Source organism: Malaya genurostris, chromosome 3 (assembly GCF_030247185.1).
Source record: "Malaya genurostris strain Urasoe2022 chromosome 3, Malgen_1.1, whole genome shotgun sequence".
NCBI lineage: Eukaryota > Metazoa > Arthropoda > Insecta > Diptera > Culicidae > Malaya > Malaya genurostris.
In genome coordinates, this window is record NC_080572.1 from 84,531,993 (window position 1) to 84,548,382 (window position 16,390).

The following is a 16,390-nucleotide window of genomic DNA, read 5'->3' on the forward strand; positions in this document are numbered from 1 at the left end:
GGTTTTCTTCACGGAGTGCCGAGAATTCTCATTTATATGGCCTAAAATTGGTTACATTAAAACTGCATCCGTTCTCGCGTTTTCAGTTTCTTTTTGTGTATATTTTCATGCGAAGTTTATTATCGAATCAGCTCAAAAATATGCCCTATCTGCATTCATGACCCGGGTTGGCGGTTCAATGCATACGGCGCTGGTCTTACAAGCCAGTTGTCATATGTTCGAGCCCCGACCTGGAAGGATTCATAGTGTCCGTAAGAATCATAGTACTAGCCATGCAATGATTCTGGTCGCTAAAAATCGGCTGCGAAGTCTGTTGAAACAGAAAGGTCAAATTCCATAAAAGGAATGTAATACTAAGACTTTGCTTTGCATTCATGCAGCACCAGCATTGCGAATATAGAGAGCATCAACTTTACCGAATCATAGCTTTTTCAACTAATTTTCGAAATTTGTCCACCATTGGAAAGGAAATAAAATGCAACAAACAAACAAACGTAAACGGTTGCCTACCCAAAGTTATGATGAAAACTGTAGATACATGACCTCAGAAAAGGTAAAACTTTTCACAATAATCGTAAATAACTCGAAATTATATATTTTCACACATCATTCGAATACTAGTGATACCAGCTACAATTTTTGTCAAACTACCATTTTTGCATTATCAAAAAAAAAACCTTAAGAAATCGTTAAATTAATATATTTCACATGTTAGTATATCAATCAAAAGTTAAAGCTATGACATGTACATAGTACATACATGTTGTCTCTGAGCGTATCTTTTACTAAAAAATCATCTTTTCTGTGAGTTGCTCATTCAGTTGGCTTCTCCAATATATGTTTCCACTCAGGCATTGTAAAAACTAGTCACGTAAATTTTTTTGTCTCTGAGCGTATCTTTTTCCAATAAATCATCTTTTCTGTTAGTTTTTCATTCATTTGGTTTCTCCAATATATGTTTCCGCCCAGTCATTGCAAAAACTGAACTTAGTTATGGCGGCTTTACACCAAACCAACTGAAAATAATAAATCGTATGAATATATGCTACATAGCATTTCTTTACCTAGTAGGTGCTTGCCTGTGAATAAATCAAGCAGCTCGTCCAGCGCACAGTTTTCCAAAACGGGAAATTAGCGAGACAAAAATATTTTCGCTATTCTTCAATATTATTATTTTTAAATAAAAAAATGCACCAGCTGAATATAAAACAACTTTTGTGAAGACATCAACTACAGAAAAATAATACTTAATAGTGAAAATATTTTTGTCTCGCTAATTTCCCGTTTTAGATCACTGTGCAGTGAGGTGATGACTGGATTGATTTGTTAAGTCCGTGATGACCAATATTTATTTATTTATTTGGAGCAGGGAAAAGCCCACTGGAGATAAGCTATTATTAATCTATCACTATGTCTCCAGTAGGCATAAAGCCTCCTCATCTTTTGTACCAACAGATTACAGAATATCCAAATGATACATTTCATGTTATTAACTATTATAACTACATAACCAATTGTAAAGTATTGTAAAGTATATGCACACACTCGTTGGATTGTCGCTTTTGCGTTGTGTGTTGGAGAAATTTTCTGCTGTCTGCTGCACACCGTGTTCGCTTAAGTATTTTATATGTATATCATTAAGCTATTGAAGAACCGAATCAGCGCGGTCACCGATTTATTTGAAATATCCCATGTATTTAGCAAATTTTTGATCGATTTTATTCAACTTACATGAGTTTGAACGGTTGCAGGTACTAAAACCTTACAAATATGGATAACAAAATGATTGTTCATGAGTTATCATCAAACGTATGATTTAAAACTGTCCTATATACTCGGATGGAAATTGTCTGTTCACATACAAATTTATTTTAGGTGGTTGGTTGGATTCTTCAATAGATATTGATGTGACTAACAGGTCAGTTAGACACATCGACAATAGATTATCGGGCCCAAATCGGAGCGCTAGTTTGTTGATGAATCTGCTACATTTAACTTGATCCCAAAAAATACTTCAAAATTGTACTTTTACAAAAAAAATGATAAAAGAATATGCCTTAAATTTAAAAGTTTCAACTTGATTTTGTCTGGTCAAATTTTTCCAATAATAGAAATTCTCTATATTTGTACTAAATTTCTTAAGATTCTTTGAACGGATAAATAATTTTGCTCAACAAATTGGTTCTAGTGATGATGCCAATATTTTGGTGTTTCATATCGTAGAGAATTCCACACTTTGGCCCTTCTGAATGCCAGAAATCAATCCCGTACAACATTTTGATAGTTTCTTTCATTGAAATATAAAATACAAAATAATTTGATTAGCTTTGTGCCATTTACGCTGTGCGAAATTCACATCAAACCAGTGCAGATGAAGCCAGCACTCGAGTAACATGTTCCGAACAGCGTTCAATATCGTAGAAAATACCTCCTGCTGAAAGCCTGAAATGGATCCCGCGATCACATCATTCAGCCGCTGGTCGTTTGCGTACGAATAACAGAAAAATACATTCAATCGACCCAGAAATGAAAAAGGATAAACCGGAATGAAGCAACCAACCTCAAAATTCTATATGGTGTTTTTTATGTAGCCGTTAGAACCGCTTTTTTTTTAATTTTTGATCTACTATATTCATCGGAACTATGCTAACGGAGCGCAGTGCGGCTATCGCTTCAAGCAAGTGCGGAAAATTCATCAAGGTATGAACACAACAGAGAGAATATATATTCAAATCGAGGGCCATTAATGATAGTGTTATAATCCACAATTACGGTCAAATCATTTAGTTCCTAACCATTTTCAGTGTCTGCACATAGAATAAAGCTAAGAGTTAATTAGATTTCTTCCTACACATTAATTTGATTTTATAAAATCGATTTTCAATTAGAATAAGTGTCGTCACTAATACATACAATTTCATGGGTACCACAACTCGGTGCGAAACGTTAACGCTGTAGGGAAGGGCACACAAGCAAATGGCAGATTTACTTTGTGCGCCGTTCGCCAAACGAGAGGCAACCGATTTGTTCGGAATTTTGCTTGTGAAAACAGTTGTGAGCTATGTTGAAAGTTGGAGAAATGGTAACCTTCGGTTCTTTTGAGAATCCAAAGCATTTTACAAAGAACTAATGATACTTCACTTCAAATGGATAATTTATTAGTAGAACAATGTATCAAAATAAATATGCATGTTTAAAGTGATCTGCCCCTTATCACAGCAGTTCTTCGTTAATTTCGAGGTTATGTATCTAACATTACCTACTACAGGTTTTTTTAAACACCAATAAACAATTTTATGTGATGTTTGGTGCTTATAGGTGATAAAAATCCTACCGGTAAATCGAACGCCCACGAAACGAAGATTCCTGTAAATTAGCTTTACAGTAATCTTTGCGGGAAAATAATGTTTTTGTTCAAGAATCTTACGGTGTGTCGAAATTCGCCAAAACAATTACAATATGTTCATACAACATTTCAAAATTGCAGGAAACTACCTCTGGTTTATCGATATTTCTTGAAAGCTTGATAAGTTGATGCCGGACAACGAATATTGAGATCAAATCAAAATTTAAGATAGCCAAGATTATTTTTTGGAACTATCTCAAACATTGTTTCGAAATTTCAACTCATTAAATCCATTCCGAAAATACTGCAATGGTTTTCAGGTAATGCCGATTAATCTTGGATCGGGTAAGTGACATCGATCGTTTTCCGGCATTTTCTAATCTTACTCGTATCGGAAATACTCAGATTGTAACTGCTGTCAAATATCTACTTATAAACCGGAATTCTCTTAATATAAGGTAGCTATTTTTAATAACTACTAATATATGTGATTTCATTATTTATTGACCCCATTCTATGCAAGAAACACAAATTTCAACAAAACCATTTCCAAAATTCACCTAGTGATGTGATAATGCCTTTCGCCAAATAGTCTCATGAACACATTACTCCAAAACTATTGCACGTATCAACATGCGCCAAACGGCATTTTACTCGTTAGGTCTTGCTCTATGGTCGAAACTACAAACAAAACTATTCATTGTTATTAAAAAAGTTATTCACAGGAACAAGTGCAAAAAACCGAACCGAAAATCGACCGCCATTTTGTTTTTTTTTTCTGGAAATCTTTCATTCTAGTTCGGACCATAGCCAGTTCGATACCGAATATGAACCTGTTTTACTTTTCGATAATTGGTTTCTAAGAAATTTGAAGATGAAACTCACCAAAATATCGAACGAGTTTGAGCAGCTGTTTTCAGAAAAATAATTGAAATATATACATATATATATATATATATATATATATATATATATATATATATATATATATATATATATATATATATATATATATATATATATATATATATATATATATATATATATATATATATATATATATATATGTATATATATATATATATATATATATATATATATATATATATATATATATATATATATATATATATATATATATATATATAATTTTTATTGCCAAGTTTAATATTTGTACTTTCATCAGTAAAAAGTAGAGTTTTGAAATATTGTTGAAAAGAAATAATTTTTTATCAGTCCGCATGTGTTTTTGCATGCATATTCTTCGGTGCTTTAGTTTTCATAAAATTATTTCATTGACCGTTGTTTTAAATGACATTTTGAAATTTCAATCACTCATTATCCTGGAATTTCGGAACTGCTAGTCGGATCGAATGTGACAATCGATTCAGCATTTCATGAGATGTCGAAGTGAGTTCCACTTTAGAGTTTTTGGGCATTATTTACGGTACTTCTAGTACCGGTATTCAGGGATCAGCATAACCTTAAACAGTTCGTAGATATTATCATGAATTAATATGACGAGTAAATTGGAACGGTTTTGTGAAATCGGATAAAATTCATCAATTTTGTATAGGACCATAAGACTTAGATTTTTTGTTTATGAAATTCGTTTTGAACTTCTTTGAGCAAACGATTGAGATCCTCTATTCCTGATACCGAAGTCAGTTAAATTCAATTAAGGGATTGTAAACCATCTCATTTGATTCGAATTTTTTGAAAATCAGTGTAACCTTCTTTGAGAAATCGTAGTGCGTTCCAGATAAAATTTTTGGATACCTTCTGAATACCGATAAAACTGAAATAAGTTTATTTGGTCATTGACTTTCAAAATCTGCAAAGCCGATAAACCCGATTAATTTTTGTGTAATTGACATTTTTACACTAATCACCCGGTATATCCAGAATTGAAAGTCGAATCTGATTGAAAAAATATAGCTTATCTTTCATCGGTTCAGCTATCAACGGGAAAAATGAGTGACATTTTTTCTACTCCCAAATTTATGTTAGGTCTTCATATTCGGTTTGATTTGATTTAACGTTTCGTCTTTGACTCATCAGCGCGTAGCAATTTATGTTGAACTGTTAGTGCGACCATACATATATAGATGACATTAACTTTACGTCAACATAAACTGCTAATGCGCGGATGTGTTGAAGACGAAAAAACTAAGCAAAAAAGCCTTGATAGTTTAAATGGATCTGTTAGTTCTATTTTTTTCACTTCTTTTCTTGATAATCCTCTCCTTCTCGAAATATGGGATATTCTTCAATTATAATGAAAGAACTTTTCGGCTCCCACGCATCGATTACGATCTAATCTGTAGGATCAATGCCTTGGTCAGAGATGAGAGCCGTCACTGTGATTAGTGTAACTGTATCATATAAATCAATCAATATGGCTACGATCTACTTGTTGTTTAAAACATAATAATAAACGTATTCACAAAAAATCTACTTAACGTGATACACTTTTCAGTTCGATATCGTTCAATGCAGAATAGCAAATCTAATAGAACTTTTCTAACCGATAATAACATTCATGTCGACCATCACCAATTCGCTTCGTAACAGAAATTCAATTATCGCTTTGAGCCGACCCCTTTTTAATGCCGCTCGAAACAATGCATTTTCCGTCAGGAAAACTGCACCAAAGCAAAGCAAGCAAGCAAACAATTCACCCGGTTTCGTTTTATAGCCCGGTCGCATTTTCCATTTGTCACCGCGCTCAGGACCACACCAACGCCAGCCGCTGAAAAAAAAATAACCGGGCTCGGGTTCGGAATCCTTCGCTGCCCCGAGCACGGGAAAGCCATCAAGCCAACAATTTTGTTTGCGGTTGGTCATAAAGGCGACCCTCTACTAAATCCTTGAAAAATGAGCAGTATTTAAGCACAACCTGGCAACAATAACAATAATAACGAGTAATATATCGATCACGGCGGTCTAGATCTTAGAGCCGGAAAGCCAGGCGACAGTAAAGATCAAAGGACCGCATGCCGCCGGTGCAGCTACTGATAAGAATTATTCTTCAGAACATTGATCATTGTGGTTGCAGCTCTGCCTCCGTTCCGTTGGGCGAGTTTCCTCATGATCTTCGAGCTGGGATGCGTCCGTGTGTGTGTGTGCCCATATTCGGAAAGCATATTCAACCAATCAGCACAGTTCATCGATTCTTCTTATGCAGGCGAATGTGTGTGTGTGTCTGTAATGGACGCGATCGTCGAGTCGACCGCCAGTGAACACCAGTGTGTGGAAAGAGAATGCAACAATAGCCAGTCAGTGGGCGTGGCCAGCGATGTTGCGTTGCTGGCTGAGCTGCGCTCGACGTTGATTCCATTGCTAGGAGACAGAGAGAAGAGATTTAGCTACCGGAGGGCCGAAACGAGTGAAAAGGATGGGTGTTAGGATTGTGTGAGCGGAATCGGAGGAAAGGCAAAATAAACCATCGGAGCTGCTGTGAGCGATCGGAGCAAAGAACCTGCCGTCTTGGGATGTTTTCCAGTCAGTAAGGTGCCAACTCCTCAAGAAGCAACATCTTAGCCAGCCGGGATACAAGATTAAGATTGTTTTTTTTTGTTTTGTTTATGTTGCAGCTTAAGAAGTTGTTCAAACGATAGAGTGTTTGTTTTTGTTGGAAGCGGCAATTGTCGAAAGTGAAGATCAAATTTTCGGATCATTCGGGTGATCGGTTGGAACTGTTTTGGTGAAACGTGCAGCTAGTTGAGACTAGGAAAAGTGTCAAAAATAAAAAATAAACTTTTGAGAACTGTTCAGTTAAGCGACAAGTGTCAACAGATTGTTAGTGTTTTATTTTTGAAACTTTGAGCCATCTACAACAGACGCAATGGCAGTAGCCGGTTTGAACATGTCACCGATTTTCTCTGGATACCCGTTCCAAGGTAGGTTGAACCGATATTCGATCAGTCATGATCGTTCAATCATTTTTTCCCCCACTGACCGTCGCTCCTCGGGTTGGGGTGTTTTTTCTTTTGTTACTTGAAACAACAGTTGGTTGGCTATGTAGAGCCATATGTTGGATAACATTAGTCGAACCGCGTTAGATCATAAATCATACCGATCCTAGCTGGCTCTCGATAGACAGTGAAGGTGAGAAAAATTGATCCTTTGAGCTCGGGGATCGATGTAACAGCCGGAGATCGGCTGTTCCTGACGTCGGTGGCGGCGGCAGAGATCGCTTTCTCAACTCTCAAAGAGGCGTTGTCCCCCGGCACGGCGAGGAAAGTTGCCTGATCATGAATAATTTCTTTTTTTTCTCGCTTCCAACTTGAACACGTTGGACACGGGGAAAACCTCTCCGGAGGGTGAGAAATAATTGTAACAGAAGGTATATCAAAGCGAAGAAGCCGACGGAGATTGGGCTTTTTTTTATTCTGCCAGGGATCCCTGTTCATACGGGGCTAACAAGATTAATGATTGTAAATAAGTTATTGTTTGGTTATTGTTAGGGACTCGGGAAATGATCATGGGCTAGTTTTTGTGGCAGAAGGAATTGAGAAGAGGATTAAATTGACCTTTTTTTCGGGAAGCTCAACATTTGAGGTCGAACTGATCCTATCGGGTGTTGAGATTCTTGTAGATCGGGGATTAAGATAAGCTTATTACGTGGTGAGTGGATTAGCAATTTTGCGTGAACTTTGCTGCCTTCATGCGGAACTGCGAATTTCGTTGAGTTTCGCTTGGAAAGGAAAATCTAAATTTTGCCCAACAGTTTTGGAACATTGTCGGAGGCCATCAAATTCCTAAGAATCACTGCTATAAACACGTTCCCCATCGCAACGAGCATCGTTGCTCCTTGGAAGCCATTCCCGAGAATCTCCCGACTGCATCTCAGCGGCACTTCCCAGACACGCTGGCGCGACTTCAGGCACGTACTTCATCTTCCTGCCGTCGTCGTCGTCGTCTGTGCGGGGCAGACGTGGGCACGCAGGGTGAGCACATATTTTATTACAAAATTTGCTGTTTGCGATGCCCGGTCATGGGGCCTTGGAGGATCCCTCCCACCGTATCATCGCGTCTTGAGTGGGCGGCAAACCGCCTTTGATCTTATTTTCAGTAATTCCTGTTTTCAACAATAACACACCGCACGATGATCTCCTGGCAAGCGCACCGCTGAGACACCGAGAGACTTCGCGGAGATGCCATAATGATAATGTAATGGTATTGGAAATATTTTATTACCTCTCGAAGGGTTCTCCGAAGTGTTCGACCGGCGAGGTTCGTGATCTTTGGCGAACGCAGAGAAGGAGAAGGAGCCACAAAGAGAATAAATCGCGCCAGGTTTAGCCCGGGCACGTCCCGGGATCACTCTCGATCTCGAAGGTCTCGAACCGGGTACCGCATTGTCCTAATGTAATAATTTATATGGATGTTTAATATATTTATAAACTAAACGATCAATTTATATGATAAAGCACCGCCGCCGGCGGCGTATTCGAGCGTACATTTTAATCAATTGATCGAGTTCGATCTCCCACCCGACTCTGGGAGGCAGGCCAAGTGTGAGCGAAATTTAATCAAAATGCCGAAATCAACCAGATGGAATCCAGCTTGGGCGACTCGAACGAACCGACAGAGCGACATCATCCGTAACATGTGTACAAAGAAGACCATTTATCTTTTCAACACGTTCGCTCGATTTTTTTTTCTTCTCCCGATCGTAGCCGCCCCATTTGGAATTACGAAGCTCTTCGCCGTCCGTCCGCAGGAAATTTATGGACCTTTGATGATCACTTCGAGTGGTTCCATTGATCGGGTCTGATTTATAGGTCACTAATTCAATTTCTGCCGTCTTCACGAAGTTGTTTGGTTTCAACTGATACTGATGCAGATGACGATGATGATGAGTCACTTTCCCTGGGTGTACAGGTGGTCGATTTCGGGTGGTGCCAACTCCACCGCCCGAGCTTCCACCGAACTGCGGGCTTGAATTACTGCGACGGTGAGCTAATAATGATTGCATGCATTCGCATCTAATTATATGCCGTTGCACCTTCGATCCTGGCGTGCACGGGAGAATCAAGTAAAAATCAAACATCGTGATCTGCGCCTGGGCGCGATTGATCGATTGGCGTTCGAGTGCAGGCCACGGCAGCAGCAGCAGCAGCACCAAACAAAACGCACCGTGATCTGCTGCTTGCTTCTTGGAAAACTTTCCGCGAGAACGGGGCACAAAGACCGGCAACACTATAATTAGAATTTAATACACAACGTGTAAACATGTTATTCACATTCATCATGACTACTTCCCCCAATCGACCGAATCATATGGTACTTGGTATGCTTGGAAGCTTCTGGCAGTTACGGAACTTTAACCGCTGAGCCACATCGGGAACCGAATCTCGACCGATGACCTCGATTCGTACCCTTTTGTGCAAATCCTACCGAAGATCACACACATCGCCATCCAAATACGACCGTCTAATCCCCTTTGTTCGAACTGAACCGACAGCCTTCCAAATCTTATTTAGTTCATCGGTCATTTTCGAAGAAGTATAAGATCATACGAGCATCATGTGAGGATCACACGTATCCACTTTCCTTGCCAGGAGAGACTATACAAAAGAAGGATCAATTCGTCTTCACATTTTACGAGCCGACCAGACAAACGGCAAACGACGCTTGTGTTCGCTGTTTATTGGCCGTTACGATCCGGTGGTGGGAATGTTCAACCGAAGATGAGAATAACAGGCACGGAATAGATCATTTAATAAGTAAAGATTTCGGACTGTTTGAGACGATGCATACACACACACACTCTCACCAACGCACATTGGTTGGGGCGTGTGGAAAGGTAAATTTGTTTTTCACGCTTCTACATCGGCCGAGCTACTGATGCGATCTTGGCCCTAGCCAAACCCAGGGGTGTTAAATGAATTTTTTCAGCTTCTCCGATCCTCCGGCATTCAGCATGGGAGAGTAGGATAGGAATCGAGATAAAAGCAAAAAAAAACAACACATCGGAATTTGAATTCCCGCGCCATTCGAAAACCTTCTTTGCCTAGCTTTTGAAAGCCATTAAATTCTAATTAAGCTACTATCCGCAAGAGAAACCGAACCGCACCGTGAGTTCCGTGACGGCAACGGCAGTGGAATGATAAATGAGCCACTCGAAAGGGTGGCAGCCAAACACCCCCGGTGATCCAATCCTTCCCCCGATTTGACTGTTGCCGCCGACTGGCGAAGGAAGACAGAAACGGTAGCCTAATGATCGTCTCGGTATTTTGTTTCGGTCAATTTTTGCCTTTGTTCCCCTGCATCTGGAAGATATTCGCCGGCACCCGACGGCCGATGGAACGATGGGATCCTGGCAATGAGTCGCTAAATAATTAATTGCAATTCACGCCTAATCGAAGCGTATTGAAGAGCGGGCGATGGCCAAGGTCGACGGATCTTCAGGATCCTCGACCTTCAATGACCATTGTACGGCGCTATAGCGTCCTCTGTCATTCCGTCTGAGACAAACAAGTCCCCGAAATATTTTCCTATTATTTCAACACATGACCGGTTCAAAAATCTTTCCACGTAAACCAGTTTTGCCGGTGTGTGAATGTATGTCAAAAGTCAGTCGGATTGTAATCCCCTGACAGAGCCGCTGAGGGATCCCAGAAAGCTCAGAATGTGCACCCAGTGGAGTGAAATAAAAATAAATATCACCCCGCTCTCTTTCGTTAATTCTTCTCCTGAATTATGATCAAAAGCCATCTGCCGACGGAGATCGCAAACACTTGCGAAGACGCGCAATTTTAATCAAAACTGAACCACCTTCATCCTTCTCTCAACCCAATGCTCACCACATCCTTCATTTTCGAACAAGTTTTGGGTTCAAAAAAGGAAAAAAATTCGATTCCGATCCCGATGTAAAGGTGACGATTTAATTTCCTTTTCCTCACAATTGATCGATCACCCACGATCAATTGCAACACGCTGTCCTGTCACAATCCCAAATTGAATTTAATTTTTCCCTAATCGCACCCGATCGCTCGCTTTTCGGCTCGAGTCCGCTCGAATAGTCGAAGAACCTGCTCGGACAAAAGCGAACACACCATTAGAAGGCCTATTACAAGATCCAATCTTGTACCGTGTTCTCGCTTTCATCCCATTCTTCGCCCCCGAGGTGGATGACACAACAATGTGACACTCGTCTCTCCTGCCCATGCCCGGTCACCCTCGGTTCCGTTTGGGATGGGACACAGCACCTAAAACCGAAGGAAAAAAAATGGACTAATTTCTCATCCTCGGCCCCTAGGCGGTAACTGCGCTTTGAAGTCGACACTCGTCGTAGGACCACCCGCACCAACCCCGGGACGGATTGTGGTGGTCACTTTACAAATCTGTGAACAGGTTTCTCTAATGAGATTTTTTTTCCTGTTTTCTTTTGCTCACTTACAGGCCAGGGACGCGTGAACCAGCTCGGAGGAGTCTTCATCAATGGACGCCCGCTGCCCAATCACACTCGGCTAAAGATCGTAGAGTTGGCGGCCAGCGGAGTGCGACCCTGTGTGATCTCCCGGCAGCTGCGGGTTTCGCATGGATGCGTCTCGAAGATTCTGAATCGCTACCAGGAAACCGGCTCGATTCGGCCGGGCGTGATCGGAGGATCGAAACCTCGCGTATCGACGCCGGAAATCGAAACGAAAATCGAGGAAATGCGTAAAGCTAATCCCGGTATCTTCAGCTGGGAGATTCGCGAAAATTTAATCAAAGAAGGAATCTGCGATAAAAATTCGGCTCCCTCGATCAGTTCGATTACGCGGTTGCTGAAGGGAGGACGTTACGGTGAACTAGAACCCAGGGGAAACCATTCCATCAATGGAATTTTGGGGGGTTCGTCGTGTGACGACGACGATGACGACAGCGATACCGCATCCGAACCAGGATTCGAACTGAAGCGCAAACAAAGGCGATCTCGCACAACCTTCAACGGTGAGCAGCTGGAAGCACTGGAAGTTGCATTCGCTAGAACACAGTACCCGGATGTTTACACTCGCGAAGAGCTGGCTCAAAAGACCCGGCTTACTGAGGCCAGAGTTCAAGTTTGGTTCTCGAATCGGCGCGCTCGTCTGCGCAAACACATGAACTCCTCGCAACTGTCGGCATTCAATTCCCAGTACTCGTCACAATTCGAACAACAAGCTGCCGTTTCAGCAGCCGCTGCCGTAGCTGCCTCTGGACCTGGCATTGCAGCCTCAAATTCGGCCGGATTTGCATCCTCAATGCAATCCTGGGGTCAACCGTGCTACCCAACGGCCAACCAAACCTCGATCCACGCTGCTTCCCAGACCGCCTACAATCCACTGGCTCAAACAATGCTTCATCCCACGTCAGCAACCATGAGCCCACCAGCATCCCTCAGTCCACCGACCTCGATCAGCCCCGTACATTCCGGACACAGCAAAATGGCCCCATCGTCGTCGTCGCCGGTGCAAAACTCCTCCAGCAACTACAACTACTTCCCGATGTTTGACAACAACCACGCACAATCGTACGCAATGGGTTCCGCGTACGGATCCAACAATGTGACCAGCTCGAATGCGGCCGCCGCCATGGACAGCAGCAATTCCCAGCAGTGGCGCTCTTCCCACTCCGCCCACAACAAAGCTGCCGAATGGGACGCTTATAGGTAAGTGTCAACCAATTAACACCTTCGCCCCCATTAGAACCTATTTTCTCCTTCGGAGTAATTATCGCGTTAAAAACAACCACACAGAAAAACTAATCATACAATTTTTTTTTTTCGTTCGTTTGCTTTCTCCTTCCAGCTCATTCTTCTCGAACAACATGAACCACCATCATCATCACCATTACTCGAGTTCGGCTGCTGCAGCGGCTGTAGCCGCGGAAGCCAAGTCCGGATATCCCTACTTCGGCCAATTTGGCGGACTCGATATGAGCCGTCTGCCCTAGGAAAAAACACCCAACACTGCGACTGCGATACGCACACACACACACATATACAGAAACATACGTGCACTCATCGAAGCAAGAGAGCTAAAACAATAAATTAATCATAATTAACAGCTGCTGCCACCTCGATTCCTCGCCCGGACGTCAGGGTGTTGCAGAACGTAAGGCGTGAAAATGAAATATGGATGGGGCTGGGCGCACAAATGCATAATTTATAAAGTTACTCACACGTACCGATAGATAATAACACCTTCGAAGCGCGGAGTTTTTTTTTCAGGCCACTAAAGTTTAGTAGCCCGCCGGTACTTTGTAGCATTTCGTACCGGATTTCGTTTTTTATTTTCCTTGTAGTCTTACACCTCCCAGCACCGTGTTCATCCCTAAATGTACCTTAGCTAATTTTTACGAGCTTTTGCGCGCCTACTATAACCGGACGCGCTCGCTGTTCGCCCGGTTGAATGTGTAAATATTTGGACCTTGGGTGCTGCGGGGTTTTGGTGGCCTGTCCACGAGTTATTTGGTATAGTTTAGTTATTAGTACAGGTACCAGCAGGAGACGAAACACAATCAGAGGAAATTTATTAGACTGTTTTTTTTTCAGCACTTAGGTTAGGAATGTAGCCGATAAGACGAAACAAAAAATTACGATAGAGAACTTTTCCTTATGTTAGTTGTTAGGCAGAATGTGGTATTTATGTCTTCTATAGTACAAAGAGAGATTATTGTGGAATAAAATGAATAATTCTGAAATAATGTACATTTCACTTTATACATCCGAAATCAATCGACATGGCTTTCTGAATAAATCGTGAATCATTGTCTCTCCGGAATCATTCACTCATTTTGAGTTCCATTGGCTTGTGACATTTTTATTTTCATCTGGCTAATAAGCCAATAAGAGTTTTTTTTTAAATTACACAGCGAATTAAGGCTCTACTTACAGTTTTAGATAAAAAAAACAACTATTGTTGGAAAAAGAAAAAGGAGTTCTCTTCACTATCGCTAGTAAAATCTTTATGAGAAAATTATTTATTATCTAATTATTTATTAGAAAAATGACCCAAAAAAGATATTATTTCTTTTTTGAATTTTAGTTCTACGACAGTGGAAAAACTGCTATCGCGTTTTGCAACAATGGCTTCCAGGAATTGCAAGTTATCCCTTTAATACTATATCCTTCTAGACACTAAACCGATGCGATCTAATGTATTACAGCGTATGCGAATAACATTGATCAAATATATTCCAACCAGTGTTGGTGATTGTCGAGAATTTGACAGAAGCTGCTATATTGCTATCTATATTGTATACAACATTTTCAATCCGGTAGAAGATGCTACAAGAACTCGAGTCTCTCAATGCATGAACCGTGAGAGAATTTTGCTACATTTCTTCACTCCACTTCATACTCTGAGTATTCCACGCCCTTAAAAAAAATTACAGTCTGAAAATGATCGTTGCTGTGTGGAATTTCCCAAGAGAGAATCGCAAGTTGACAATTATCGCAGAAAATCGAATCGATGATTCAACTTGATGATTCTCGTACTAGGTTGCAATATTTCGAAACCCTTGTGAAGAACATTCACATAGCATAGACATTTTCATAGACACAACTTATACAAAAATTATATGCACATAGTTAGAATAAGCGGCAATAGTAAAATGATTCTATCGCAATTATCAACTGCCTGTATAGAATTGGATCGCGAAACGAGAATGAGCGACCGTTTGTTGCTTCAGAGAGTATCCACACAGCAGCGTGCTAACCTTTGATTCTCAGAAATGTCATCGTGAGAAAGTCGCTCTCGCACTGGTGTCAATTTTATGTTAAATGAGTCATGTCGGGTTTTTGTTGTTGCGATGATATCCGTTTCTCTTTGATGGCACTGATTCAATCGTTGAAGAGTTGCCAGTGAGCGTTCTTTGATACGATAAAAGCCATCCTTGATTCCAACTACATCTCGTTGTGACGCTTTTACTTGATGTAGAAGTCCTTTCATTACTAAGCATGTTGAGGTTCACAAATCGAGTTTTTGTTAATTGACTCGTCGTCGCTGTTGTGCTCGGCTGATTGTATTGTATGTTTTGGAATCTGTTTTGTCTTAACCGTTTCATAATACTCCATATAAGATGTTGCTCTCATGATTGACTCAGTGGTACAATTTAATGATGAAAAATAGCTTTAGTGTGATTGCAAAATGATTGTATGTGTATTCCACTGTTAAGCTTGTTTAATTGAATCTCTTTGACTTTCCTTAACATCGAGCTGTATTTGAATCAATTATAGCACAAAAGTGTCCCAGTAGCACACGTTATCACACTCCAATGACAGTAACATATTCAATACAAATTTATGGAACAAGTTGAAGTCATTGCAAAGTGCGTTATAATTGCTATGTAACATAAAAACCGTAAGAGGCGACGCTTGTGCTGCTTACCAAGTTGCGAGTTATCAAACAAGCTTTCAGTAATTGATTTGATCCAATGCACGCAGTCATATTGAAACAGAAAAATATGCGTTTGAGTAAAGTTACGGTTTGTTGATTTATTTTTCTCGCTTGATATGTATAACTAACGCTCGTATATTTTTTTGAGACAATAAACAGTGCATTTTGAATAATAATAAGAAAACAGTACTTTAACAATCTGTTTTAATCCACCTAGTGGTGTAATGATGCCTTTCTCATATCAATCATACTATCATGTATAATACTGTGCTATTCTTCAAAATAATTTTCTTCGATTCCTAAAAAGAAGAACCGAAATCGGTTTGCTTGAGCGTCTACAGATAAAAACTATTAATTGGAGAAGATTTGAGGTCGATTTAGAAAACTTTTTACGATTTTTCGTACTTTTCAGTGATGGTATACAATTTTTAACACACTTTACCCTATGTTTTCGGATCCTGAAGTCGGATCCAGATGAAATTCAGGAATTACGTATGGAACCACAGGACCTTCCATTTGAAGCTAAGTTAATGAAAATCGGTCGCGCCATCTATGAGAAAAGCTAGAAAACATATTTTTATTTTTTTGCACATTTTACCCCATAACTCCAGGACCGGAAGTCGGATCCAAACAGTATTCAGGAATTTTGTATGCGATCCCAAGACCTTTC

General features: G+C 40.4%; 1 protein-coding gene across 1 annotated transcript; it reads left to right on the top strand.

Annotated features, from left to right (window-relative positions):
• Positions 1–6,865: 6,865 nt before the first annotated feature.
• Positions 6,866–13,992, top strand: LOC131438604 (protein gooseberry). Its single transcript, XM_058608730.1, has 3 exons — positions 6,866–7,248; positions 11,759–12,989; positions 13,129–13,992. Exons 1-3 carry the CDS (start codon positions 7,194–7,196, stop codon positions 13,271–13,273), a joined length of 1,431 nt encoding a protein of 476 aa, XP_058464713.1. The 5' UTR covers positions 6,866–7,193; the 3' UTR covers positions 13,274–13,992.
• Positions 13,993–16,390: the final 2,398 nt, after the last annotated feature.